Consider the following 27,423-nt stretch of genomic DNA (forward strand, 5'->3'; position numbering starts at 1 on the left):
AGCTTTTCGCTTAGACTGCGAGCATGCCAAGCCCCCCTATTGCAGCAGTACAGCAAATGTGCGGATTCCGTACGTTTTTCGCATCACACTTACAGAAAACAAGCGGATTTCATACGTTCGTTACGGAAGTCCTTGCAGAACTTACGGATTTCATGCTGCGGATGCGGATGGTCGTGTGCGGAGAGCATATACGTCATGCGATTGATACGGATGTCCTAATAGAGTGTACGGAGCATGTACGGCGATTGCGGACGGATGTGTGCGGAGCATACGGATTCCTCGCTGACATGATGCGGTAACTACGGAGTGCGTACGGTTGATGCAGATACTCCGTTCTGCGTAAGCGGAAACCTCGCTGTACAGGCCGGCAAATGCGGAAGAAACGGACTTCACCACAGCTACTCGCTTGATCCACGTGTCCCGAATGCAGTCGTTGCAAATAATTAATGAGGCTGTTTCGCTCACTTTTTATACATTTATTGAGAGAATCATACGTATATGTATAAGCCATGTAAAGACTATGGCTCGCGGTGACAATTAAGACGCACCAAAAAATGGCTCGCGCGGCGGTAATAGCAGTTGCAGACGCACTGCAGTCCATCGGTAGCATGAACGATCGCCACGCCTTGGCCGCTATCACTTTGCATGTTATCAGCGTTCATTGAATGCACGGATATGTACCGAAAACAACCGCGAACTTCGGAAGAAAAAAATAGCACGGTCCTATTCATTCTTCTCCGCAATCCGTTCGCGGGTGATTGTGTCATTGCCGATCTTTGCTTAGAAGCGTTTTTTTGGTGACGCTGCGCAATTGTGATGAGTTGCTTGAGCCTGAAAAGCTGAGTGACCGAAGGGATTCGAAAACAGTGCTACATGTGTTTTAATAGAGGTTCACAAGAATATCGGCATGCATGTGAGCCTTCTGAAAGGGTTCATCTTCTGCAGTTTAATTTCATTTATTTTCCCCTGAGGGCATTACATAAGGGGGGAGCAAACTTAATATGCAATGCGAACAAGAACGGGAAAACATTGGAACAACAAAAAACATAAACGAGAGAAATAGTGCATGACCGGGTTAAACAGAACAATATGAAAAGTAAAAATAGCAACATACCATAAGTAAATGATGCCGAAACTGTTATATAAATCTATGTTATATGCATGAAGTATTAAACACGCGAAAAAAGGCAAGACAATGTAAGCGCTGTCTCCTGCCCCCCCCCCCCCCCCCCCCGCGCGCCCACAATTCCGTTGATGTCACCATCAATGCCTTCACAAAAGTTGGTCGTTCAGTTTGACCCTGAATGATTTGCAATCAGTACATGATACGATGGTGTTTGGCAGGGCGTTCCACATATTGCGTCTGGAAAAATGAAGAATTTAGTGCTAATAACGTGCAACAGTTAATACGTGCAATGCTATGATTTGGTAACAACTTTACTGGATTAAGTGAGTGATGAGCATTTTGCATTTTGGAGGTGCTAAAATTCTTCAAAAACAAAGTCAATCTTGTTTTAAACAATACTCTGATGCCTCCAGGTTCTTTAGCTTTTGCAAGTCAATTCACAGTTTCATCTCACGCTCATAAGTTTTTGAAAAGTTCGTTTAAAGGCAGGTTGTCTCACACCAATACAGTCAGAATGGCTCTGGATATTATCACAAAACACAAGTCCGGCTACATAAAACAGGAATCTAACTTTCTTAAGTGAAGGGGGTTCTGAACACATACAGAGCATGAACAAACAGCAACTTTAATGATAGATGAAATGCAACTTGAAGCAAATTTTGATCGCAAAGCTGGCTTGGCTGCTATTTAGTTCTGAAGTCCTGCGAAAGCCGTCCACATATTCATGCTCCAGGGGTTCTTCAAACAGACGTACACATTCTACCTGTGGCACAACTTGATGCTAAGGTGCTGCATGACTTTCTTTGGAAGCTTATTATTGACCTGGAGGCATCTGCTTTTTGAATTAGAGCATTGATATCAGACAATAACTTCATAAATAGGAAAGCTATGTGAATCTTTGCTTAGCCTGCAAGGCAATAGCATTGTGTACCAGCATCCTGCCAATCCCTCCCGCCCCCAATTTCTTCTAGTAGACCTAATTTACTTGCTTAAGTGTAGTTTTGTTTAGCTAAGTGTATGAGCTTCATTTTGCAGGCACTACTTCAAAATATCTATGGCATATTTATTGCTGGGTACAAGTAAAGAGAAAGCAGCAGCTGGTATTTAGCCACAGTTAGAAGCACCCTGTACCCTGTAGAGTATAATGACAATGTTATTTACAACATCCTCAAGAAAACAGTAACCAGCTTTAACTTTAGAGTAGTTAAATGCACCTTAATACAAAACAGCAAGACACTGAAAATATTCTGTTAGCAGCTAGCAGCAAAGTTTTGCCATCTCTGCACTCCCACGTTTATTAACAGTAGCTGCGTCTTAAAAATTGTGGGCCATACTGAGTGACATTTCATCATTATCTTGTCAGAGTGCACTGTACAAAGCATATGCTCACTATGATGGCTCAGTGCTTACGGGGCTTGATATAAACCCAAAGACGAATGCAATCCTAGCCACAGTGGTTGCTTTTCAATGGAGGTGAAAAGCATGGTGCCTGTCTACTGTACAATTCCACTGCACATTTAAAAAAAAAAACGCAGATGATTGAAATTGCCATAACCATCAAGAGGGTTTCTAGTTGGGCTAGTTGGTGACTGACATGTTCAAACATTGTTGTGCTTAAGAACAACTGACGTAACGAATGATGTGAAACACAAAAGTGCAAACTATCAACTGAAATTTTATTGCGATGAACATACATATATAGCATTACACATAACAACATCACAAAAATCGACAAGTCAGCAAAGTAGCTATTGTCTCAAGGGTGAATGTGATATCTCCTTCACAAAAAAAAAAGAAAAAAAAAACATTTGTCTCCTTTTCTTTATTTTCCCAAGAATTCCCTTTCTTCTTTTGATAGAGGGACCGAAGGGTCGCTTACACATGTCCCATTCCCGGATTCGATACAGTGGGCCTCCCACAGTTCCCTTGTTAGCTTGTCTTTAGATTTCAGAAGAACTGCCGTCTCATTGAAAAATGGTGCACAATCTTTGCATCTAGCTCAGTGTGGCACCAGATTTCCAGATACACTAATTTGGTTACAGTTGTACCTGTGCTCTCTGAGCCTTTCGTTAAGGCATCTTCCCATTTGCCCCACATATGCACGACCGCATGAGAGCGTGCATATTTTTTTTTTTTTTTTTTTTGTGGAGGAGATATCACGTACACCCTTGAGACGATAGCTACTTTGCTGACTTGTCGATTTTTGTGATGTTGGTATGTGTAATGCTATATATGTGTCTTCATCGCAATAAAATTTCAGTTGATAGTTTGCGTTCTTGTCTTTCGTGTCGTTCTTTACGTCAGTGTTTCTTAAGAGCAATGATGTTTGAACATTGCCATAACCCATCATGGCAGCATCTCTCATAGACTAAGTCACTTTGGGATGTTAAACCCTATAAGCCAAACTGAGAGTACAAGCAAAGTATTAAATCTTAATGCCGCTCAAAAGGTTTGGCAAATCACATACATATATGCTGTGTCATCAGCTGGAAATTCAATGAGAAGGCATGATGCTGCAATATCATTCAATTTCAATATTGATAGAGCAGTCAGAAGAGACAAAAAGCACTCAGTAATGTGCATTCGCAGCCTGTGTGTACTACCAATGCAAACCAGTTTCTTACAAAGAAAAATAGTACTAGTACCATCAAAATGATGGCCTCTGCTGACAGACTAGGTGTGCAGTTGGCATGACCAAGAAGACATGCTCCATCAATATGTGTGTAGCTGTAGCAGTCAGTGGATTAGCCAGCATGGCATTAATGAGGTCTTTCACTTATCTCTCAAAGGAATGAAGTGTTGAGCTACAGCTGTTGTAGCATTACCAGCTTCTCCACCACCTTATTTGGCACCCATTTTGCACCAGTTATCATTTTAATGAGCCTGCCACTCCCATTCTCAAAAACAAAAACACTATGTCCCCACAGATATCCAAAGTTTCTAATAGCTGTTACGAGGTGAAGCAATTGATGCCGATTGAATTCATCATTTGCCGGTTATAGAGTCTTCATCCAACAAACTCCTGTAGCAAGTGACCTGCACCACAGAAATGAACAAATAAAGCATGTATTAGCACTGGCAAAACATTCTGTGCAATAAGCAAAACAATTGCAAAGGCAGGAAAGTTGGGTTTGTTCAGCCTGTTGTGATAGGATCTGCTGTATTTGACTGGGTGCCCATTTTATTTTCCTGGGGAATATTATTCATTTTAGCTATATGCTAAAATATGACTATAAATCATACATTGGCATCTTCATGCACAATCTCACACATGGATTCTGGTTAGTTCAATTGTTCAACAAATATCAAATTTGATACTCTGCATGGCTTAACAAATTTTTTATCCCTATTAAAATGAAGTGATACCTTGTTAACTGAAATCACGCCTTGTAAAATGCACTGCATTATTTAATGTGCAATATCCACAATGGTAGACGTATACCAGTTAACAGCTCCGTGTCATTTCAACCCCCTGGGGTTCTTCAAAGTGCACCGGTGTCATGCAGTACACGAGTGCCTTGCTTTTCATCTCCAATGAAAAGCAGCAGTCATGTCCTGTGTTTGAACTTGCATCCTTGGGCACAGCGATCAAGTGCCCTAACCACTGATCCTTTGCAGAGGGGCAAATCCACCAAGAGTGCAAGCTCAACTGTTACTTAGTATTTGAACAGCTACTATTATTATGTTGTGACATATTATGTTGTGACATCCAGCAATTGCTTTGTCTAAGGAATGTGTAAATGACAATATTTACAGCTCTCATTTAGTTTAATTGAAGCCAGTGATTGCAATCCCTGTACATTTTGAAATATGTCGTATGTATCTTTCTTATTAATCTCTTTTATGTCATGCATAATTGTTAGAAAAGTGTGAACTATTAAAATATTGAACAACATAGCTGAATAAAATTTTTCAACTTACCAGTATGCTGCAGCTGTTCTTCACTCAACTCTTCTAAAAGTAGTATGAATACTGCATCCACAAGCAGCATGAAATGCTTTAAATTCGGTTAGGGAAGGATGCCTGAATAGCACAGCACAGTATAAAATAGGAGCCACATCTCGCCACCGGTTGGTAGTGGCATGTACATCTCAGGTCAATAATGTGTCAGAGCATATACTACAATGATAACAGAGTTGTATAAAACAGTGTTGTTTACATATATGTATATGAACTTCAACTTGTATTATATTTGCTCCCTTGCCTAGTTTAATTCAGACAGATGTGAAAATATTGCGAGAAAATTTCACATCAAAAGTTGAGAAATAAATTATTGTAAATTTGACAATTTTTGACCATGCCACCCCCCCCCCCCCCCCCCATCATGTCTTGCATTTCACTAGTAGGAAAATGGTCACCCAGAAGTGCACTCATTTTTTTTTTATTATTATTCAAAGGCTTGCCATGTGGCATAGAATGAGGCTGTCTTCTTAAAGGAAGTCATGCAGTCTATTTTCTTCAAGAAACCGGAGCAAGCTCCTGCTCTTAATATTGTCCATTAGCCACACGTGTAAATGTTCCTCCCTCGTAGCCGACAGTCCAACTTCTTGTAGTTGTCTTATTCTTGACGGCTGCATTCCTGGGCACGTCCATAAAAGTTGGCGAAGACCCACCTCGGCAGTTGGCCTTGTACACTTAGGGCATGTACTCTGCACTGCATCCTCTTCAGAGCCCCGTCGGCATGTCACCGATGGGGTGAGGGCCCTAATCCTTGTAAGGGACACCTCTCTCGTTATGTTATGAGAGAGGGATTAAGTATAGTAACAGGACGTATAGTAACTGCATACTTTGTTTTCCTGAGTTAATGCTGAATGCAATGAGACAAAATCGAAGTAGGAGCATTTAATGTGATGGTCATATATTTGCAGAGGAAACCTATGGTAAAAAATGTGTGCTAATATAATCGGGCATACAGGGCTTGATATGGCTTCAAACTTTCATTTTTGTGCAGCTGTATGAATCAAGTCATATATCAAGTGGCAGTCTGCAAGTCGGACTTGAACATAGCAGCATTGCATGCAAATAAAGCTATATATTAAAGGCATGAAACGCGACAACTCTTCGTCTCCGCGCCTCGTTACAGTTTGCGCCATTCTGTGACCATGCTGGGGACCAACCCTTCGATTTTAGCTGTGATGGTATTGGACTGTGCATTTAATGCAGGGATACTGAACTTAACATATGCTGGGGCACTTAGATTTACTGCAAAATTACGCTGGTAACGACGTTGGATCGACGTACTGTGCTGCTACAGTAGTACGTGGTTATTTATCATTAGATATCAAAAAGGAAGGAAAAGATGTTTGCTATCCCCTGCAGCACCTGGCTGAGGCGGCGAAAATAAAAGGATAGTGAGGAAGCGGTAGAGGAGATCAAAGAAGAGCGACAGAGAGAAAGGACAGGGTAGGCAAAAATAAGAAAATAGAGATATATACACTATATATGGTATAATATACAGTAGAATCGCGACCGCGCCTTTCGTAGTAATGTGGTGGTCACAAAAAAAAAAAAATTAATAGCACAAAATTTGCATCACGTGATATAATAATACCGCGGTAGTATGTATGCTGCTATGAATGCACACGTTAATGAGCAACACGTCCTCCACCAAAGCGCATAGAAAATGGGGTAATGTGAACGCGCGGTTATGTTAACCTCCGTGATTATGAGAGTGTATATTTGTTTCCTTTGGCCATATGACCACGGTGGACATCAGTAATAAAATGATAATTTTCTTTACTTTAAATAGCAGCAAGTGCTTCCTATCTGTTAAAACTACATGACAAATATCTGACCTAACCGGTTTTCCTGTCTGAAGACGATAATTTACTAGCAGACGATATCACGTCGCAAAACGAACGAAGCCAGAGCCATCCAAAGCTTTAGGCATTCCTGTAGCCAAGAGAGTCTGGGAGGCTGCGTTAATGGCGGTGTTTGTGCGCGGTCATGGTGTGCGATGCTCTTGTTGTACGCAAGTATTCATTGTTTCATATCTGCCAGTCACTGCCTGCAGGCAGTTTGTCGCGTGGCATGGAAGCTCCACAATAGCCTATGCGGTATGCGACGACAGGGGAAAGTTTTCGTGAACGTATCGCCTGTGAAAGCATACAAGCCACAGACTACAAAGAATGCTGCGAAAGGCAGGCTTACTGGTGTTGGCATGCCAGGAGATGACCGCAAGAGAAGAAATTTTATCATGGAAATGGTGAAGAATTGGCAGGTAAGTGCTGTAACTATGTTTGCATGAGCGTACCTTTTCCCTATTCCTGTTTCTTATTGCAATGGCAGTAGGGCTAGCAGTAGCAGTAACAGCAGTTGCGCGTCACTAGAGAAACAAAACTTTATTGTCGGAAGCTGAGTTACTGGGTTCCCTAGTGGAAGAGCCAAGTAGCCGTCAGCTGGTGGCTAGCTGTTTACGGCGCCTAGTTGTATGTATCGGGACGCACGTTACGTAGCACTGGGGGCCAAGTGGCCGTCAGCTGGTGGCTTGCGGCGACTTTTTCAGAGCGGTGAGCACGGCTCCCAGTTGTATGTACCTATCAGGGTTTGTGCTAAGGCAGCAGTAGGGGGGGGGGGGGGGGGGGGGGGAGGTTGGAGTCTCCAACAATTTACAGCCCACGGCATCATCAGATGTGCCACCAGCTTTGCATTTGATGCGGCCATCTTCAGTGAATAGAGGCTTTGTCTGTGTACATTCATATTTCATGGCTTTAATATTTAAATTGCCTGCACACCTCAAAGGGCAGTGAGACATTTCCAGTAATGCTGAGGATGACGCTTAAATCAGTTGCGCAAATTCAAGCAAGGTATGAAACTATTGCAAAGATGCATTCAAAAGACGTATTGCTTCATTGCTTCAAAGAGTACAGCCTGATTCACTCCTGTGAATGCGTTCCGAAGTTGCGTCCTGCGAGGGAAAATCAAGAGGTTCACATTCCAAAAAAAAAAAAAAAAAAAGCACCTAGCACGCAGGTGATAAATTCCCATTTTAGTTTTTGATCAATTCCATTTGGCATGCATGGGTTCAAGTCATTGAAAAAAAAACAACAGCAGCAGGATTGGCTGAAAATACATTTTATCCGTGTTGCGTCAACAGACGCTTTGGCAAGAAAAAAGGAAATTCGTGTCCCATAGATGTAAATACCTCAGTATTTTTTCCTAGTGACAATGAAGCAAAAAAAAAAAAAAAGGAATGGTGCACTTGTAAATTTCGCTGACCTTCCTGTGCTCCACTGTAACCTGGCGCTGACAATCCATGCAGCCGATAGTAATGCAATATTATAAATAATTCAAAGGGATGTAAGCTCTCAATAAGTGTGCTCATGCACGTTAATCTGACTGAAAACTAAGCCGACAGGCGAGAGCACAGTGAGCTGCTTCCAGGGACGTTACTCTTGATGGTGAGTTTTTGAGAAAAGAACAGCAGTGAAAACATTGCAAACTCTATTATGTACGAACATCGATAGGCTCCGATCGGAACGAGCTTTCACTGCTCAGCTAATGCGCACGATAGTTACTTTTTTCAATCGATGTTTTGTGTGAGTGCCTGCCACCGCCAGCACCGCGTCGCATCGTTGCCGCCGTTGCTTGTAGCCAGCGAATGCCAAATCTTTGGTGAACCTTCAAAGTAGTTTCGAGGGCGTGCTCGGGTGAAATGTGCCGAGCACACCCGCCGCGTCAGGCTCGTGAATGCCAAGAGCTTCCATCCATATTTTTTTCACTCATTCTGAGAGTGAAATATATGAAAAGATATTTTTCCACTGCCTTCGCTGCTCGATTAGCATGGTGCTGCCTAGTTTTCGTTCTCATGGCAGCGCAGAATTCAGCAAGATATCACCTGCGAGAAACCAGCTGTTTAGGCAAGAGTTTGCATGTGCATAGAGGGTAGCTATACTTGCCAAAGCCATTTATGTAGAGAGACGCAAAGTTCCCCAAGGCAGAATAGCCAGAGCCTGTAGCAATGATTACTTTTTTGTAATACTTTCGAGTACTTTGACGAAAGCAAGCATGCTGGTTTTGTAGATACTATAGAAAATACAAAAATATGACAGAACATATATTTACTTATGAGCCCTTTTAGCTGTGAATTTATTGTTCGTCCAATCATCAAACCCCTACCCAATGATAACACATCCGCTGCCAAAAACGGCCATTGTGTGCCAGCACCCTCAGTGGCCCAAACTCATTTTTCGGGAGCAACTTAAAGCATTAAACGCTGGATAATACACAAAACAACCACCAGTTATAGTGTCACTATCTACGTAACCAAGAGGCAGAACAATGTGCTTAACAAGCATTTTGAAGCTCTTTTAAGGCTTTCTCTTTGCTGTAAACAATGTTTTTCATTGTAGCTTGCATGCAAGGAGTTGTCAAATGTGGGTCACTTGTAAAAAGTGTTTGGCAGTGATGCAGTGCAGTGCATGACGTAAGCTTGCAAACATCAGCTTCTTGTTAATTACCTATAACGAGGTTGCAAACTCTACTTGAATTGTTTCTGTTTGCATGTGTTCACAGAGAATATTGAATTGGAATTGGATACCCACCTTGCACATGGCGGAAGGGCAGGGAGAAGCAAGAGGTAAGTGCACTGAGGATTGAAACCCCTGTGTTTATCTCTGAATATTGCCTTCTGCTTTTGCTGTTATGTAAGAAGTGGTACCTGCAGCAGTCCCAAAGTGAGCTGCTTGGCAGCTGGCTTAGCCATGATGTTGTACAGCTGGAATACCTCTTTTGAAGGGCTTTTGGGGCCCCAGTGTTGAGTTTTACCTGTCTCTAAAGATTAGAAAAACATTGTTACAGGATGGGAAGCTAGTGAAGAAAGAGCATGACCAATGGTGATGGGATGGGATGTTTTTTAATAATGGGAGCAGGCCTGGAGCAAGTGCTTATGCCTGTGCCACAGCTCGCTTCATCTTCATTGTCCTTAGCAATATTTAGTGTCGAAAAGAAATTGAAGATGTTGGTTACTTTCCTAAACTTTACTTGCTGCTCATTAATTAGATGTCTGCACATACTCTAACAGTGAGACGCCTTGTGACAAGGCCAATGTTGGGAGCATGGCCAATCCTTCCTTTAAAGCATACCAATTTTCATGCTTCGGGTTGCTTCTTATTGGTCGTCAAGAATGTGCTTCTAGGTTCTTGTTGCACTACTGGCACCCCGCTGACTAATTGGCATGGTCAGGCGCGTCTCATGCACTTACCCGGGAGCTTTTATGCAATTATGATTATGCTTGCCTTCAGCACTTTTAACCGCATCTTATTAAAAGGCCATATTAGGAAAATAAAACAACAAATGCAGTGCTGTAAACAGCGCATTTCTGAAATGGTAATTTACTGTCTCCTTACATTTTAAGGGCCAGGTGAGAACTGTGGTCTCGATTTAGTACTTGGGATCTATATACAAGCAGAAACCATAAGTTAGTGTAACGTTGAGAACAATAGGAAATTCTCTGAACATTGCACCCACATTCCTTTCCCCGCTCTCCCCTTCCGGTTGGTCTGTTTTGTCTGTTGTATTCTGTTGTATAAGACCCCCGAAAAATATTTCTGGCTAGGCCACTGGTACCAAGAATACTGTCACCAACTTGCCCAAGCTTCCTTATCTGCTAATTTGATTCAAATGTCGCAAAAAGCAGTTGTGCCTCTATGAGCCACCACACTCCATGCGTATCAATATGAATGGACACTGCCACAGTTCTCATGAATGTAGTTTTGCAATAGAGCTACATATTAAATGATCTACCAACAAGGAAAATGGTTGGTATTTTTATTGCATCAGTTAAGGGGTCGTCACCAAACATACAGCACCTTAGAGAATTCGGCACCAGGTGTTTGCATAAGTGATAACTCATGGACAGATGCAATTGATATCTTGAGCAATTATGAGCAATACCCACACAGCTAGTTTTCTATATTTTGTTTTTATCTACAATATTACCCTGATTCATTGGTATTGTGTATAGGTGCTCCCCAGTGCATGCTCAAGTTTGCAACATCTTGTCTGCCTGTGCAAATATAAAGAAGCAGCGACGTGCAGACTGGAACTTTTTGTAATGAATGCGTTGCATGCGGCAGTGTATTTATGCTAATACACAGTACCGAAGATGTGCATTATCACAATGGTGTGCAAGTGGCCGAGCAAGGGAACAATAGGCACCTGCTCGCACTGGTGAGTCAGCAGGATGCCACTGCTGCAACAGTGCCTTGCAGCATGCCCCTGGCAATCAATAAGCAGCTACTCAGTGACAGAAAAAAAGCATGCTTGTTGGTAACGAAGGACATGCATGGTCCTAGAGCCAGTCTCGTCACCTGGTGTGTTACCATGAGTGTGTGCATGATATGCTGCTGTGGAGTGGTCCAGTAAATTTTGTCCTTGATGGCAGACTTCTGTCCATAACACTTAAGAAGCCAGAAGGTAGACATGGACAGTATCTTTGTACATAGTGTAGGCACATGAAGTAAACATTCCACTGCATATTTTGTGCACAGTCTGCTACGCATAAGCATAGGGCATTTCCTTCACTTCCTTTTATTACATGTTTATATAGCTTGTGGTCATGGAAGTAAAAATATCATTACCAAGAGTATTTTCTTTTGCATTGCACGGCCAAATAAACCAACAGAAATAGGAAATGAGAGCTTCACTTCTTAATTCCAGTGTTGTAAATAGCGGCTAGTGACTCTATTTGCTAAAAATGCATTCTTAGTGTGCCATTTGCATGGCTGATTTTTGGGGTGCTCAGCTCTTGATCTGAAGTTTTTCTAACTGCATTCAACTTTCTGGTTGGCTGTTAACTATTTGTATAACAATGTTCAAGTAACTGTGTTCTAGTGCTTCTTTTTGCACCCCAGGTTTTTATGTAACCCCCCCTCACATAATACTCCAGTTGGAGCCTGTGAGGTATGTGAGCAAAAAAAAATACAGTACACCCTCGTTAACACGAACTCGCTTATCTCGAAAAATCGGTTAAGTTAAAATTTTCCACGTTGCGCTTTCACCTCCCATAGTTACTATGTATTAACTCCCGTTTATCTCGAAGCATTTTTCGGGCATAATGCGGATATGTCGAAATTTTGACCGCAAAGATCGAAGACAGAGGTCATTACCGAAAAGTGATAGGGGCTCCAAGCGAGCACTTTGTTCTTATATTAAGTGCCGAACGCAGTCACGTTCAAAGAGCGAATACAAAACTCCCGCAGACGCAGCCGTTTTTCACCTTGTAAGCAATCACGTAAGCACCGATCGCACGCGGGGGCTGATGGGTCTTATTGGGCGTGGTTCGGTCAGCTGCCCTCCGCACGTACATACCGGCAAGAGCAATTTAGTGATTGTGTGGTTCTGTTTGGTCGCGCCATATTCACGAAGCGTTGACTGATTTTTGTTGACTGATTTTTGTTGTGTATGTGGTGTCTGCAGCAAAGTTGAATGCACCAGCGGCGACCAATGGCTTATGCGATGCGTTTAGCAGCTAGAGGACGCTTTTGTCGGGCAGAATGCCAACGCGAAGCGGGCAAGCATTACTCAGTTCTTCCTTCAAAAATCAAAGTTTAGTTTTTCCTGAGAGTTCTTTTCCGTTTATTACAAAAGCTCCCTTAGTGCAGTGGAGCGTTGACAGGCGTGACGGGCCGAGGGCCGCCAAAGAATTCCGCTCGGCGCTGTCGCGCTCAGGTTCTGGGTTTGTAGAAAATTTTGCATATCACCCAGAAGCAGCTCGCTAGGCAGCCAATCACAGAAGGCTTTGGGCTGCTCAATTTCTGTCCTAGGTTTTGACCGATTTGAGCAAAGAACCTGCAGACGCTCACTTCGTCTGATCCGTGCATATATGAGCGCATCGAGACAATTTAGTAAAAGCTTGGTAGGGTAGTAAAGCAAAATAAATACGCTAGTGTGGGTAGATATTACTTTTCTAGTCATTGCTTCCATCGCAGTGTAGTAGCGCACCGCTGAGCTGTGACCTTTTTTTTTTTTTTTTTTACACGCGATGCGTTACAAAAACATTCATCACCGTTTTACCATACGTCATGCTGTTTAGTGTTGAAAGCTGGATATAGCATAATTGTACTCCCCCTGACTGGCCCAATTGACCTTCATTTTCCCAGCTAGGGAACTGGAGATTGCGGACGCTTTATTAATGTGTGGAGCTTTCCACGGTAGCTAAGGAGTTCAGCTCGGCTCTGCTCTCCTTGTCCGAGTTTTTCTTCCTGTTTTGACATGTTAATAGTGTATATAAAACTTCTTTGCCAGCTCTACCTGCTGCTCCTCGTCCGATGTCTTGTCCGCCTGGTCACGCTACCTAGAAGCCTTGGCCCCGAACCTGATCGCATCAAGTGGATGGCTGCGGTGTAATGGTCTCCGCCTCCAGTCCTGACTCTGGTACAGTAAGTGCACGGTCCTTCTCTTGGAACATTGCCAGGTTTTACAACTTGTAGATATTTGTAAGCTTCGGCAAGTGAAGGGTGGTTTTAGAGGCAGATTGGTTTCCTTTAACCACATAGTGCAGGGACTTGCCATTGCTGCAGTAGTCATAGACTGAAAAAAGTTGCACAAACCGGAGCTGGTTTTATTCTTTGGGGAATTGGGCATTGACTGTGGGCCCATCCGCAGAAAATCGGAACTTATTAGGGCAATTGAAGACATCGGTGCGGACGCGGAGGAGATAACAGAATGTTGGGAGCTTATTCAAGAAGAGTTAAAGAAGGCTGAGGAACAGGAGAAGCTCAAAAAGAATCTTGAAGACGAATAGAATGAAAGGGGGATCGAGAAAAAAACAGCTTGATCTGCAGTTAGCACAGGCAGAACACACTGGGAGACACACCAAGCTCCGTTGTGAGTCAGGAAGCATCAAGTGTTAAAATAAAAAAACCTCTTGCTAGGAGAAGACAGGGCTTTTTCTCGTAAAGTTTGAGTGGGCGTGTGAAAATGTTGAGTTATCATCCGAGTTTTGGCCCCAGAAACTGCTGACCATCCTCCCATGTGAGGCAGCCCAAGTGCTTGCTCGGCTGACAAAAGACAGAGCGGCCGTTTATGCTAAAACAAAGGCAGCGCTTCTCAAAAAGTTCCGCCTATCCCTCAGATGCGTTTTGCCGCCGTTTCAGGGAAACCAGGTAACATGGAATCAGTCGTTTCCGTATTTCGCTTACAATCTGAAGGCAGACCTGACAGAATGGTAAAAGAGGAGAACAGGCTTTCGGAACTCATGACAAAGTATTAGAAGTGGTCTGCCTGGAACAATTCTATAGCTGTCTAGGAGCAGAAACGTGTGTGTGGGTGCAAGACAGGCCGGGAAAAAAAAGCTTAGAATGTGCAGCAGAGCTGGCCGAAGAATGTCATGCTAGGTGGGAAACAGAGTGATCGTGTTCTCGAGGAAACCCTAAACAAACTAAAAGTTTCTGCGAACCCAGACAGGAAACCTAGCAAGCGGCACCTTGGAGCGAGACGAAAGCCACAGGGCAGAGTCGAGTAACTACCCTAAAGTGACAGCCGACAAAGGGAAGGAAGCCGAGAGAAAAATCAGTCTGTGTCCTATGCAACGAGCCCGTTCACTTTGCCAACACATGCAGGAAGTTGAAGGTTTTGTTCTCTTTGGCAGATATGAAAAAAACATGCGCCTGCTAGAGCCATGCCTAAAAGATGCAGGTTAATGGGATGTGTTGTCGGGTTCTGAGAAATTCCGCGGCCATCATGGACGTAATCCACCCCACATACTTGAAGGCAGCTGGCTTAACGGGGGATTGTGCATGTATTAAATAGGTTCCCGTAGAGAATAGCACATGTGTGCCGGTCGCACGTGTCAGAATAGGCCCATTTGGCATGCTGGAAATCAAGGCAGCGGTATCAAGGAACCTGCGAGAGAAGTTTCCATACCTCTTTTCGAACAGGTCAGAGCAGATGCTGTAGGAGGAAGGTCGTAGCTTCGGTGACCGAGCCGTCTAAGCGCTCACTTGATTGAAAGCCCGCGAAATTGCAGCTGAACTAAGCCGAAAGAAGAATGAGCTTTCTCTCGTGATGGGCCAGGCAGTGGTGGCTCAGGTCAGTGACAGAGAGGACTTAGAAGGCAGGGAATCGGGCACCGTGTCCCCGAATGAATCAAGGGAGATAGCGTCTATTGTAGTGCAGCCACGTGTGGAACCTTTGTTAGCTCTGGCAAAAGTCGATAGACGATAGCAGCCGAGCCGTAAAAGACATGGTAAATGAAGATAAATACAAAAAACATTTGTGGCGAACATCCTTCCTCCCAAGCGTGGCACAGATTCACAAAGGCCAGCCTAGAACGCCCCAAGCTAGGGTGGCTGCGGGAAAAAAAAAAAAAAAAAGCTGCGGGGAATTGAGCGGCCGAGAAGGATAGAATGAGTATGGGCGAAGAATAGGAATTAATGAACATACTGTAGGCATGAAGTGCACGTCATAGCCATCGTACAAAAATTTGAAACCGAAGCAGCAGTCTACGTATTCTAATTCTATAGGAAATCATTTGGGAGTAGAAAAGAGCAACTTAATAAGATGTGCGTGGTTCTTAAATGAACAATATGTATACAAATGGACGGTTGAATAGTCACAGTAATGGTGTGTTGTGCTAGAATTCTTTACAGCCGTGAGACCACAATAAATATTACTCATATTGCTCTTAGCTTTAAGCTCAGGCATTGACAACTCTATCCAAAGAACCGACTGGTAGTGACAGGTTGTTTACAGCTGTTGATGAAAACATAGGCCATCATGATATTATTGCAAGCATATTTGCTCCTTTTTGTACTTGTTTATTGCAAGCAAAACTTAATTTTGGTCCCTATTCCTAGGGACGCTGCACCTCTTACAACACCCACTGTTCAGTCGCTTTCATTTAAGGCACAAATGCGCCACTGCTGCTCGGTACCTTGGATGAGGTTTTCAATGGGGTTACCTCTGATATCTAGCAATTGCTGTAATATTTATACCAACTACTGCAGTGAAAAAAAAAGGTAACACTGCATCACTGTAACTGCTGCATGCACCTTTAAACGTGCCTTAATTTTATTTCCTATTCTTATAGACACATGACCTCTTGCTATTGCTTTGTTCAGTAAGCGATCATCTTTCATTGCTTCAATTTCTATCTCTCCAACCCTTTCTTGTTGCTCCGGGTGTGATCATTTGATTTCATTCTTCAAATCATACTGGTTTATCACATGTGAAGGATTTAGCCTATACATAGATGCTTTTTTTTTAGATGCGCATCGGGACTGTTTTCTACATAGAAATGAATCGATTGAGTTGTATGACTGGCGCGAAAACCGACAGTTTGGCACCCCCAAAAGATCTGTGTCCTGTGGTTGGAAGGGGAATAAAGAGGAGGATAATCAGCGGAAAAGCCTGCCTAACAAAAGGTAGCACTGCATCACTGTAACTGCTGCATGCACCTTTAAATGTGCCTTGTATTTGTTGCCTATTCTTATAGACGGTGGACCTCTTGCTATTGTTGCAGTAGGCAACCGCCTTTCATTGCTTTAATTCCTATCTCTCCACTACTTTCTTGTTGTTTTGGGTGTGTTCATTCGATTTTATTGTTCAAATCATATTTTATCACGGGTGAATGATTTCGCCTACACATGCATGCTTTCATTTTTTTTAGGTGCGCATCGAGAGTGTTGTCTACGTAGAAGTGGATCGATTGAGTTGTATCACTGATGCGGAAACCAACAGTTCGCTACCCCCAGAAGATTTGTATCCTGTGGTTAGAAGGGGAATAAAGAAGAGGATAATCAGTGGAAAAGCCTGCTTAAAAACTTACAAAGATGGTGCAAAAGCGAAATGCGGATCAGGGTGAGGGTCTGATTACTTCTGTTATCCCACTTCACTAGCTAGGTGATGTGACTGTATGTGAAGTACCTTAGTGTATTTTGTGGTATGCTCGCTGAAAATTGTGTATACACTAAATTTTTCCTCGTTCGATTATTTTGAGTGATGCACGAATTGGAATAAAACGGAGTCATCCACACATCTAATGCCCATAGACATTAGATGCGTGGATGAGCTCATTTATTGTGTTCCGATGTAAACATGCCATAGTTTGTCTAATATATTAACATGCTAAAGTCGACTTTTTTACTGTTAATGGAGTAATACATATGCTCTATATCATAGCATTATTTGCCTATAGTTTGTAACTGCTCTTTCTTAAATTGTATTCTACAGAGTATGCATGTGTCATCTCGTACGTCTGTTTAACTAGCGAAAAATTTGTCCCTTTTGTGATGTTGTTTCAGCTACAAATAACTAATGAGTTGTGACAATATAGGTGGCTTTAGGTATAACGCGTAGCGCAGAAATCTTTAATATATGCTATATTTTTATTCACCGCATTGCCTAAACGAGCCTGTTTAAAGAGACGAAATGAAAACAAATATGCATGTCTTCGGACAGGAACAGTAATTGTGGTGCCATCACCATTTTATTTTAAATAAATTTTCCAATGTCGTCGGCTAATGTCTCGACACAAAGGAAAGGCCCTTAGGTTTGCAAGATGCGGCGTAGTTTTCCCGAAAAAAAAAAAAAAAGAAACACGCCTATCACTTAAGAAAACACAGTTTTTTGTCATCTCAAAAAGTTGCACGTTTGGAGGCCTGCTGCTTGCGCACTAATTTTTGTCTTCCATTGTTTTTTACTCACCAAATCAACGTAACTTTTATTTGTATAAGAAGTATTAAAAGCTTGTTTCATTAATTCAATTGATTTAGTAAAAAATCGTAAACTTTGCTTCAGGAACAACGCGCTACAAAAATGTTAATTTTCAACCTTACATACTGGCGTAATGCGTTATGTTATTTGCACTAAAACATTCTGTGTTTATTACGCAGGTTATACTGTTAATTTAAGGCAGAATCTGGAGCTCTATGCTGGTATGTGTGTTCTCCGTAACACCACCAAAATTATTATGATGAAAAGCGATTTGCTTATGATTATAATTATAAAAAATTACAATTACACAGTCTTGAAGCCATAGGTAGCGTAAGAGGGTTCTAGCACAGCTTTCGTCCTCGCTCTTGATCACGTTCTACGTGACGCTGGCAGTAACAAAGGACGTTCCACGTCCGCCGCTATGGTTGAGGGTGGCGCTGGTGAACAGTCTCAAGGTTCGTATACAGAAAACATAAATACCCAAGAAAGTAGCAGGGGGGACAGCGGCCGATGTAGCTCAGTTGGAAGAGCACCGGACGCGATATTCGGAGGTCGTGGGTTCGGTTCCCACCATCGGCCCATTGTTTTTGCTTCTACTTTGCATTTAATAACCTTTCCCCTAATCAGATTACATTAATAATTTCTGTGATTATCTAAGTAAACAATAAAAAAAAGACGTAAAAGTGCCATCCTCAACGCTTTCCTCGGCCTCGCCGACTGTTGGCTTCTTTCCTTTATAAATTACGTTGATTTGGTGAGTAAAAAACAATGGATGACAAAAATTAGTGCGCAAGCAGCAGGCCTCCAAACGTGCAACTTTTTGAGATGACAAAAAACTGCTTTCTTAAGTGATAGGCGTGTTTTTTAAAGAGCAGTTACAAACTATAGTCAAATAATGCTATGATATAGAGCATATGTATTACTCCATTTAACAGTAAAAAAGTCGACTTTAGCATATTACTATATTCGACAAACTATGGCATGTTTACATCGAAACACAATAAATGAGCTCATCCATGCATCTAATGTCTATGGGCATTAGATGTGTGGATGACTTCGTTTTATTCCAATTCGTGCATCACTCAAAATAATCGAACAAGGAAAAATTTAGTGTATACACAATTTTCAGCGAGTATACCACAAAATACACTAAGGTACTTCATATACAGTCACATTACCTAGCAAGTGAAGTGGGATAACAGAAGTAATCTGACCCTCACCCTGATCAGCATTTCGCTTTTGCACCATCTTTGTAAGTTTTTAAGCAGGCTTTTCCACTGATTATCTTCTTCTTTATTCCCCTTCTAACCACAAGATACAAATCTTCTGGAGGTAGCGAACTGTTTGTTTTCGCATCAGTGATACAACTCAATCGATCCAGTTCTACGTAGACAACACTCTCGATGCGCACCTAAAAAAAAATGTAAGCATGTATGTGTAGGTGAAATCATTCACCCGTGATAAAATATGATTTGAACAATAAAATCAAATGATCACACTCGAAACAACAAGAAAGTGGTGGAGAGATAAGAATTAAAGCAATGAAAGGCGGTTGCCTACTGCAACAATAGCAAGAGGTCCACCGTCTATAAGAATAGGCAATAAATATAAGGCACATTTAAAGTGCATGCAGCAGTTACAGTGATGCAGTGCTACCTTTTGTTAGGCAGGCTTTTCCGCTGATTATCCTCCTCTTTATTCCCCTTCCAACCACAGGACACAGATCTTTTGGGGGTGCCAAAAAGTATGTTTTCGCGCCAGTCATACAACTCAATAGATTCATTTCTATGTAGAAAACACATCCGATGCGCATCTAAAAAAAAAAAGCATCTATGTATAGGCTAAATCCTTCACATGTGATAAACCAATATGATTTGAAGAATGATATCAAATGATCACACCAGGAGCAACAAGAAAGTGGTAGAGAGATAGAAATTGAAGCAATGAAAGACGATTGCTTACTGAACAAAGCAATAGCAAGAGGTCATGTGTCTATAAGAATAGGAAATAAAATTAAGGCACGTTTAAAGGTGCATGCAGCAGTTACAGTGATGCAGTGTTGCCTTTTGTTTTCACTGCAGTAGTTGATATAAATATTACAGCAATTGCTAGGTATCAGAGGTAACCCCTTTGAAAACCTCATCCAAGGTACCGAGCAGCAGTGGCGCGTTTGTGCCTTAGATGAAAGCGACTGAACAGTGGGTGTTGTAAGAGGTGCAGCGTCCCTAGGAATAGGGACCAAATTTAAGTTTTGCTTGTAATAAACAAGTACAAAAAGGAGAAAATATGCTTGCAATAATATCATGATGGCCTATGTTTTCATCAAGAGCTGTAAACAACCTGTCACTGCCAGTCGGTTCTTTGGATAGAGTTGTCAATGCCAGAGCTTAAAGCAAAGAGCAATATGAGTAATATTTATTGCGGTCTCACGGCTGTAAAGAATTGTAGCACAACACTCAGTTACTGTGACTATTCAACCGTCCATTTGTATACATATTGTTCATTTAAGAACCATGCACATCTTATTAAGTTGCTGTTTTCTACTCCCAAATGATTTCCTATAGAATTAGAATACGTAGATTGCTGCTTCGGTTTCAAAATTTTTGTATGATGGCTATGACGTGCACTTCATGCCTACAGTATGTTCATTAATTCCTATTCTTCTCCCATACTCATTCTATCCTTCTCGGCCGCTCAATCCCCCGCAGCATTCTTATTTTTTTTTCCCGCAGCCACCCTAGCTTGGTGCGTTCTAGGTTGGCCTTTGTGAAGCTGTGCCACACTTGAGAGGAAGGCTGTTCACCACAAATGTTTTTTGTATTTATCTTCATTTTTACCATGTCTTTTACGGCTCGGCTGCTATCGTCTATCGACTTTTGCCAGAGCTAACAAAGGTTCCACACGTGGCTGCACTACAATAGACGCTATCTCCCTTGATTCATTCGGGGACATGGTGACCGATTCCCTGCCTTCTAAGTCCTCTCTGTCACTGACCTGAGCCACTTCGCCAGAACCTGACGCTACCTTGGTTTGCTACTGCCTGGCCCATCGCGAGAGAAAGCTCATTCTTCTTTCGGCTTAGTTCAGCTGCAATTTTGCGGGCTTTCAATCAAGTGAGCGCTTGGACGGCTCGGTCACCGAAGCTACGACCTTCCTCCTGCAGCATCTGTTCTGACCTGTTTGAAAAGAGGTACAGAAACTGCTCTCGCAGGTTCCGTGATACCACTGCCTCTATTTCCAGAATGCCAAATGGGCCTTATCTGACACGTGCGACCGGCACACATGCGCTACTCTTTACCGGAACCTGTTTAATACATGCACAATCCCCCGTTAAGTCAGCTGCCTTCACGTATGTGGGGTGGATTACGTCCATGATGGCCGCGGAATCTCTCAGAACCCTACAATGCTTCCCATTAACCTGCATCTTTTAGGTATGGCTCTAGCAGGCGCATGTTTTTTTCATCTGAGAACAAAAGAGAACACATGCAGGAGCATGTGTTGGCAAAGTGAACGGGCTCGTTGCATAGGACACAGACTGATTTTTCTCTCGGCTTCCTTCCCTTTGTCGGCTGTCACTTTAGGGTAGTTACTCGACTCTGCCCTGTGGCTTTCGTCTCGTTCCAAGGTGCCGCTTGCTAGGTTTCCTGTCTGGGTTCGCAGAAACTTTTAGTTTGCTTTAGGGTTTCCTCGAGAACGCGATCACTCTGTTTCCCACCTAGCATGACATTCTTCGGCCAGCTCTGCTGCACATTCTAAGCTTTTTTTTCCCGGCCTGTCTTGCACCCACACACATGTTTCTGCTCCTAGACAGCTATAGAATTGTTCCAGGCAGACCACTTCTAATACTTTGTCATGAGTTCCGAAAGCCTGTTCTCCTCTCTTACCATTCTGTCAGGTCTGCCTTCAGATTGTAAGCGAAATACGAAAACGACTGATTCCATGTTACCTGGTTTCCCTGAAACGGCGGCAAAACGCATCTGAGGGATAGGCGGAACTTTTTGAGAAGCGCTGCCTTTGTTTTAGCATAAACGGCCGCTCTGTCTTTTGTCAGCCGAGCAAGCACTTGGGCTGCCTCACATGGGAGGATCGTCAGCAATTTCTGGGGCCAAAACTCGGATGATAACTCAACATTTTCACACGCCCACTCAAACTTTACGAGAAAAAGCCCTGTCTTCTCCTAGCAAGAGGTTTTTTTATTTTAACACTTGATGCTTCCTGACTCACAACGGAGCTTGGTGTGTCTCCCAGTGTGTTCTGCCTGTGCTAACTGCAGATCAAGCTGTTTTTTTCTCGATCCCCCTTTCATTCTATTCGTCTTCAAGATTCTTTTTGAGCTTCTCCTGTTCCTCAGCCTTCTTTAACTCTTCTTGAATAAGCTCCCAACATTCTGTTATCTCCTCCGCGTCCGCACCGATGTCTTCAATTGCCCTAATAAGTTCCGATTTTCTGCGGATGGGCCCACAGTCAATGCCCAATTCCCCAAAGAATAAAACCAGCTCCGGTTTGTGCAACTTTTTTCAGTCTATGACTACTGCAGCAATGGCAAGTCCCTGCACTATGTGGTTAAAGGAAACCAATCTGCCTCTAAAACCACCCTTCACTTGCCGAAGCTTACAAATATCTACAAGTTGTAAAACCTGGCAATGTTCCAAGAGAAGGACCGTGCACTTACTGTACCAGAGTCAGGACTGGAGGCGGAGACCATTACACCGCAGCCATCCACTTGATGCGATCAGGTTCGGGGCCAAGGCTTCTGGGTAGCGTGACCAGGCGGACAAGACATCGGACGAGGAGCAGCAGGTAGAGCTGGCAAAGAAGTTTTATATACACTATTTACATGTCAAAACAGGAAGAAAAACTCGGACAAGGAGAGCAGAGCCGAGCTGAACTCCTTAGCTACCGTGGAAAGCTCCACACATTAATAAAGCGTCCGCAATCTCCAGTTCCCTAGCTGGGAAAATGAAGGTCAATTGGGCCAGTCAGGGGGAGTACAATTATGCTATATCCAGCTTTCAACACTAAACAGCATGACGTATGGCAAAACGGTGATGAATGTTTTTGTAACGCATCGCGTGTAAAAAAAAAAAAAGGTCACAGCTCAGCGGTGCGCTACTACATTGCGATGGAAGCAATGACTTCCTCTTGCTCCTTTAGAAAATTAATATCTACCCACACTAGCATATTTATTTTTCTTTACTACCCTACCAAGCTTTGCGCTCATATATGCACGGATCAGAAGAAGTGAACGTCTGCAGGTTCTTCACTCAAATCGGACTAGGAAAACCAACTTCGCTCACGAAAAAAAAAAAAAAAGCTAGGACGGCAAGCTGCTTCTGGGTGATATGCAAAATTTTCTACAAACCCAGAACCTGAGCGCGACAGCGCCGAGCGGAATGCTTTGGCGGCCCTCGGCCCGTTACGCCCATTAACGCTCCACTGCACTAAGGGAGCTTTTGTAATAAACGTGAAAGAACTCTCAGAAAACACTAAACTTTGATTTTTGAAGGAAGAACTGGATAATGCTTGCCCGCTTCGCGTTGGCATTCTGCCCGACAAAAGCGTCCTCTAGCTGCTAAACGCATCGCATGAGCCGTTGGTCACTGCTTCTGCATTCAACTTTGTTGCGGACACCACATACACAACAAAAATCAGTCAACGCTTCGTGAATATGGCGAGACAAAACAGAACCACACAATCACTAAATTGCTCTTGCCCCGGTATGCACATGTGGAGGGCAGCTGACCGAACCACGCCCAATAAGACCCATCAGCCCCCGTGTGCGATCGGTGCTTACGTGACTGCTCACAGAAATTAATGGAATCTGATTAGGGGAAACATGATTAAACACAAAGTAGAAGAAAAAAACGTGGCGATGGTGGGAACCGAACCCACGACCTCGGAATATCGCGATTATCCAAGTAAACATTAAAAAAAAGACATAAAAGTGCCATCCCCAACGCTTTCCTCGGCCTCGCCGACTGGTGGCTTCTTTTCTTCATGTATTATAACGAGCACCCTGATTTCCCCTTAATTGATCTGCTTGTAGCGTACGGGGGTCTCGGTTCTGGCAGTCTTGAAGCCATAGGTAGCATAAGAGGGTTCTAGCACAGCTTTCGCCCTCGCTCTTGATTGATCACGTTCTACGTGACGCTGGCGGTAACAAAGGACGTTCCACGTCCGCCGCTATAGTTGAGGGTGGCACTGGTGAACACTCTCAAGGTTCGTATACAGACAACATAAATACCCAAGAAAGTAGCGGGGGGACAGCGGCCGATGTAGCTCAGTTGTAAGAGCACCGGACGCGATATACGGAGGTCGTGGGATCGGTTCCCACCATCAGCACGTTTTTTCTTCTACTTTGTGTTTAATTATCTTTCCCCTAATCAGATTACATTAATAATTTCTGTGATTATCCAAGTAAACGTTAAAAAAAAGACATAAAAGTACCATCCCCAACGCTTTCCTCGGCCTCGCCGACTGTTGGCTTCTTTCATGTATTATAACGAGCACCCTCATTTCCCCTTCAAATTTATAGTATTGTTAGTTATGGTCAAAGCTGAGGAATGGAATACAATATTAATAAACTTGATTGAATACTACTGCACCTAGCAATAAAAAAGTGCAGAACAGAGAAAAAGTTCAGTTCACTTGCGTTCTGTCATGAAATTGACAGAAATAGCGAATTCCATTTTAAGCTATATTCAGTCTTTGCCGACAAGCAGAAAAAGGGTTTATAAGCTCTGACAAGGCTTTAAATTTTACTTAAGGTAAAATGTAACTAAATTCAGCAAATACTAAATTGACGATTTGATGCCTACTCCATAAGGTGGAGCCATATAGCACATCTATAGAATAAAAACAGGCATTTTTATGTTTCTAATATTTCATTTTGCAGAATTGAATATATTTACTGACTCGTATTAACAAAGTACTTCGCATTGTTTCCAGAGATTTTGATACAAATCGATGTTGCGGCAGTTTCTTTAATTCTAATCAGTTTTCCTTATTTTACCATTTTTTAAAATTTTGCCCGATTTCAATATAATATACAGAAGAAAAACATCTAGAGCTTGAAATTTTTTTTAGAAATAAAGAATGGAACTTAGATAATCTAGAGATAGTTTCAGTGCCACAATATTATTGGATCTTGCAAGAATGCAGGCTGAGTTTGGCCATTATCAGGACAAGCACTCGGTTTAATATTCAACGTTATATTTTTAAACAATATAACGCAACACATTTTAGTCTGTAATATTTTTGAGGCACTGAAGATTCTTGACCGGGATTTGAATGAAAATCGAAGATGATCCTTTTTTTATTTGCAGCAAATTTACCGTTTACTGCTGTTTTCGAATTTTGGGCAATTTTGATGAGTTGTGGAGAACACACCTAGCGGTCTGGAGCTACAAAAATTGCTTGGAATTAAGAACATGCATTAGGAAGTGAAAACATATTTAGTGCAACCAACCTAAGCATCATATTCCAGCATATAAGATTAAAAATGTATATTTCTGCAGCCCATTGCTCTTGAAGCAAAGTTGGCAATTTTTTAATAACTCAACTACAAAAACATAACGGTTTCTAATAGTGTTTGTAAATGTAAAACTGCATATATTTAGTGAGTAAAACATAGATGACAAAATAGTGGTATCCAAACTTGCAACGTTTTGAAATGGCAAAAACAGCGTTTAATTTCTACCTCTAAAGATATACCGTACAATTTTTTTTGTTTTCAAGGAAACTGCACCTTATCTTGCAAAGCTAAGGTTAATTCCTTTGTTTGTAGATATTTGCCCATCACATACAAAAATTTAATTGGAAACTAAAGATGGTCATGGGACCTCGATTATAATTCTTATCTAAGGCACCCATATATACGCTGTGGGAAAGCCACTATCAAGGGCTTATTTTTAAAATTACATATTTCGAACGGTTGTGCCATCTAAGAAAATTTGAAAGCTAGGCGCACCTTCAGTGTCTCCAGCCCTCACTTTCTGTTACAGCTGCACTTGCGAAGCTGAATTAATACGTTGAGTACTTTATTTTAGCCACATATATTGCGCTGTTACGTATCAATTTTAAAGAAAGGCCGCAATGACGCGATTCTCGTAGTATTTGTAAGTGAAATCTAAAGCTTACAAATCTACCCATTAATATGCTCTCATGCAGGTTTTATGCAAGGTACATTACACCTGCTGTGCCCGATAGCTTGAGACAAGGGTTAGAAATAAACCATTGGTGGCGCATTGCTGGCAGCCACTTCGCACAGCGCAGTAAATTTTTATTTTGTACATAAGAAAGTGAGGTTATTCGCTCCAAGTACTAAATATTCACTTTAGACAATAAACAGGACTTACAGAGTCGGTGAGCACATTCGGAAACCCGTTTCAATATTTGCGGTTAGAAACCTCATGTGTACCTTTTTTCCGTCTGCAGAAAAATTCAGGGTTATGTAGATACCGAAACCGTTACCAGCCCATTCGCGCACCTCAATTGCGCTACTCTCAACATGATTTTGAGTGGACGAAACAACCTGCCGCTATGATGGCTGGCCCCATGCATGAGTAAGGGTGATATGCGGGTAATGGTTGCTTCATGTCGGCCCTTTGGCGCACATGAAGGCGCGAGTTACAGTGAGCGTGTTGAACTTTGCAATGCGGATAATGACTACAAAGCGGTAAGGATATAAATGAGTGGAACATTATTTTTAAGCTGTAAAATACAAATACGGTCTTGTTGAATGGTTGTGCTGGCACGCACGAAGAAACCATAGGCAACTTATAGGTCTACCGCTACACAGGGCTGTCGAGCCAAGCCAAGGCCGCAATTGTATTGTCCGGCAATCTGATTTTGTATTTTCGTGGTCTCCTATTGTACTGGGGAACAAAATGCAGACGTGAGGGTTCTTTATCACAAATAATGAAACGTGGTTTGTGCCGGTACTCTTCACAGTAGCAGCACCATTTAATGTGTAAGTCATTAATCAGTAATTTAGGTAAATAATGTCAATTAAGGATTCCAAACAAAACCTTTTCTGTGGCGCTCAAGGTAGCTTTCAGCGATATATATGTATCTGATTTCCTTCCCCTGCCTCGGAAATGTCTTTTTTCCCCCTTGGATCAAATTTGCTTACACAAGCAGTATATGTGTAAAAATATATCCGATGACTACATCACCACTGATCCCACTGAAGGTCCTTATAATTGCTTGAGTGGCAGCCTTTTATCTCTCTAACAGGCTAGAAAATTCACATGAATACGGAATGAAGGCTGATATTTTCTTTCGCATATTTTCTAGGATGCCTGAGGAGAGGCAGCATGTACCTGAGTGACGTCCTCTCCAGGAAGACCGCGGCAGCAATCAAGCGATGGCTCGTAACAGTGAAGTAATGGGACGGCAGGCACAACGAGCAGGGAACCGTGACATCTTCAACTCAGCCTAGAAGCTGAATGCCAGAATAAATTGCTGTGAAGCCTCACAAACTTAGTAAGCTGTAAGTGCCATTTTTTATTAGGAGGGCTTTGAGCCTTTGGAATATTTAAGAAAGACCAATAAAAAGTGCTGTTTAAACCTACATTTGTCGATGTGCAGGCTTTTTTAAGCTACATGTACGTATGGGTTGCTTTTCACCTGCCCGGAGA

General features: G+C 42.4%; 2 protein-coding genes across 9 annotated transcripts in view; both read left to right on the forward strand.

The window, feature by feature from the left end:
* The window catches only part of LOC146181550 (uncharacterized), a 173,469-nt gene that overhangs the window by 132,085 nt on the left and 13,961 nt on the right, over positions 1-27,423 (forward strand). The window lies entirely within an intron of this gene.
* LOC146181551 (uncharacterized) lies at positions 6,647-27,268 on the forward strand. Of its 3 annotated transcripts, XM_084576588.1 has the most exons (4): positions 6,647-7,346; positions 9,641-9,704; positions 11,980-12,028; positions 27,080-27,268. In XM_084576588.1, the coding sequence occupies exons 1-4, from the start codon at positions 7,083-7,085 to the stop codon at positions 27,111-27,113; spliced, it is 411 nt and encodes a 136-aa protein (XP_084432714.1). In that variant the 5' UTR covers positions 6,647-7,082; the 3' UTR covers positions 27,114-27,268. The 3 variants fall into 3 exon arrangements, with proteins under 3 accessions (XP_084432714.1, XP_084432715.1, XP_084432713.1); XM_084576589.1 differs by lacking the exons at positions 11,980-12,028; positions 27,080-27,268 and adding an exon at positions 11,091-11,953; XM_084576587.1 differs by lacking the exon at positions 11,980-12,028 and having other exon boundaries at positions 6,673-7,346.

This window comes from Amblyomma maculatum, chromosome 8 (assembly GCF_055883805.1).
Source record: "Amblyomma maculatum isolate TAMU_Amacu chromosome 8, ASM5588380v1, whole genome shotgun sequence".
Lineage (NCBI taxonomy): Eukaryota > Metazoa > Arthropoda > Arachnida > Ixodida > Ixodidae > Amblyomma > Amblyomma maculatum.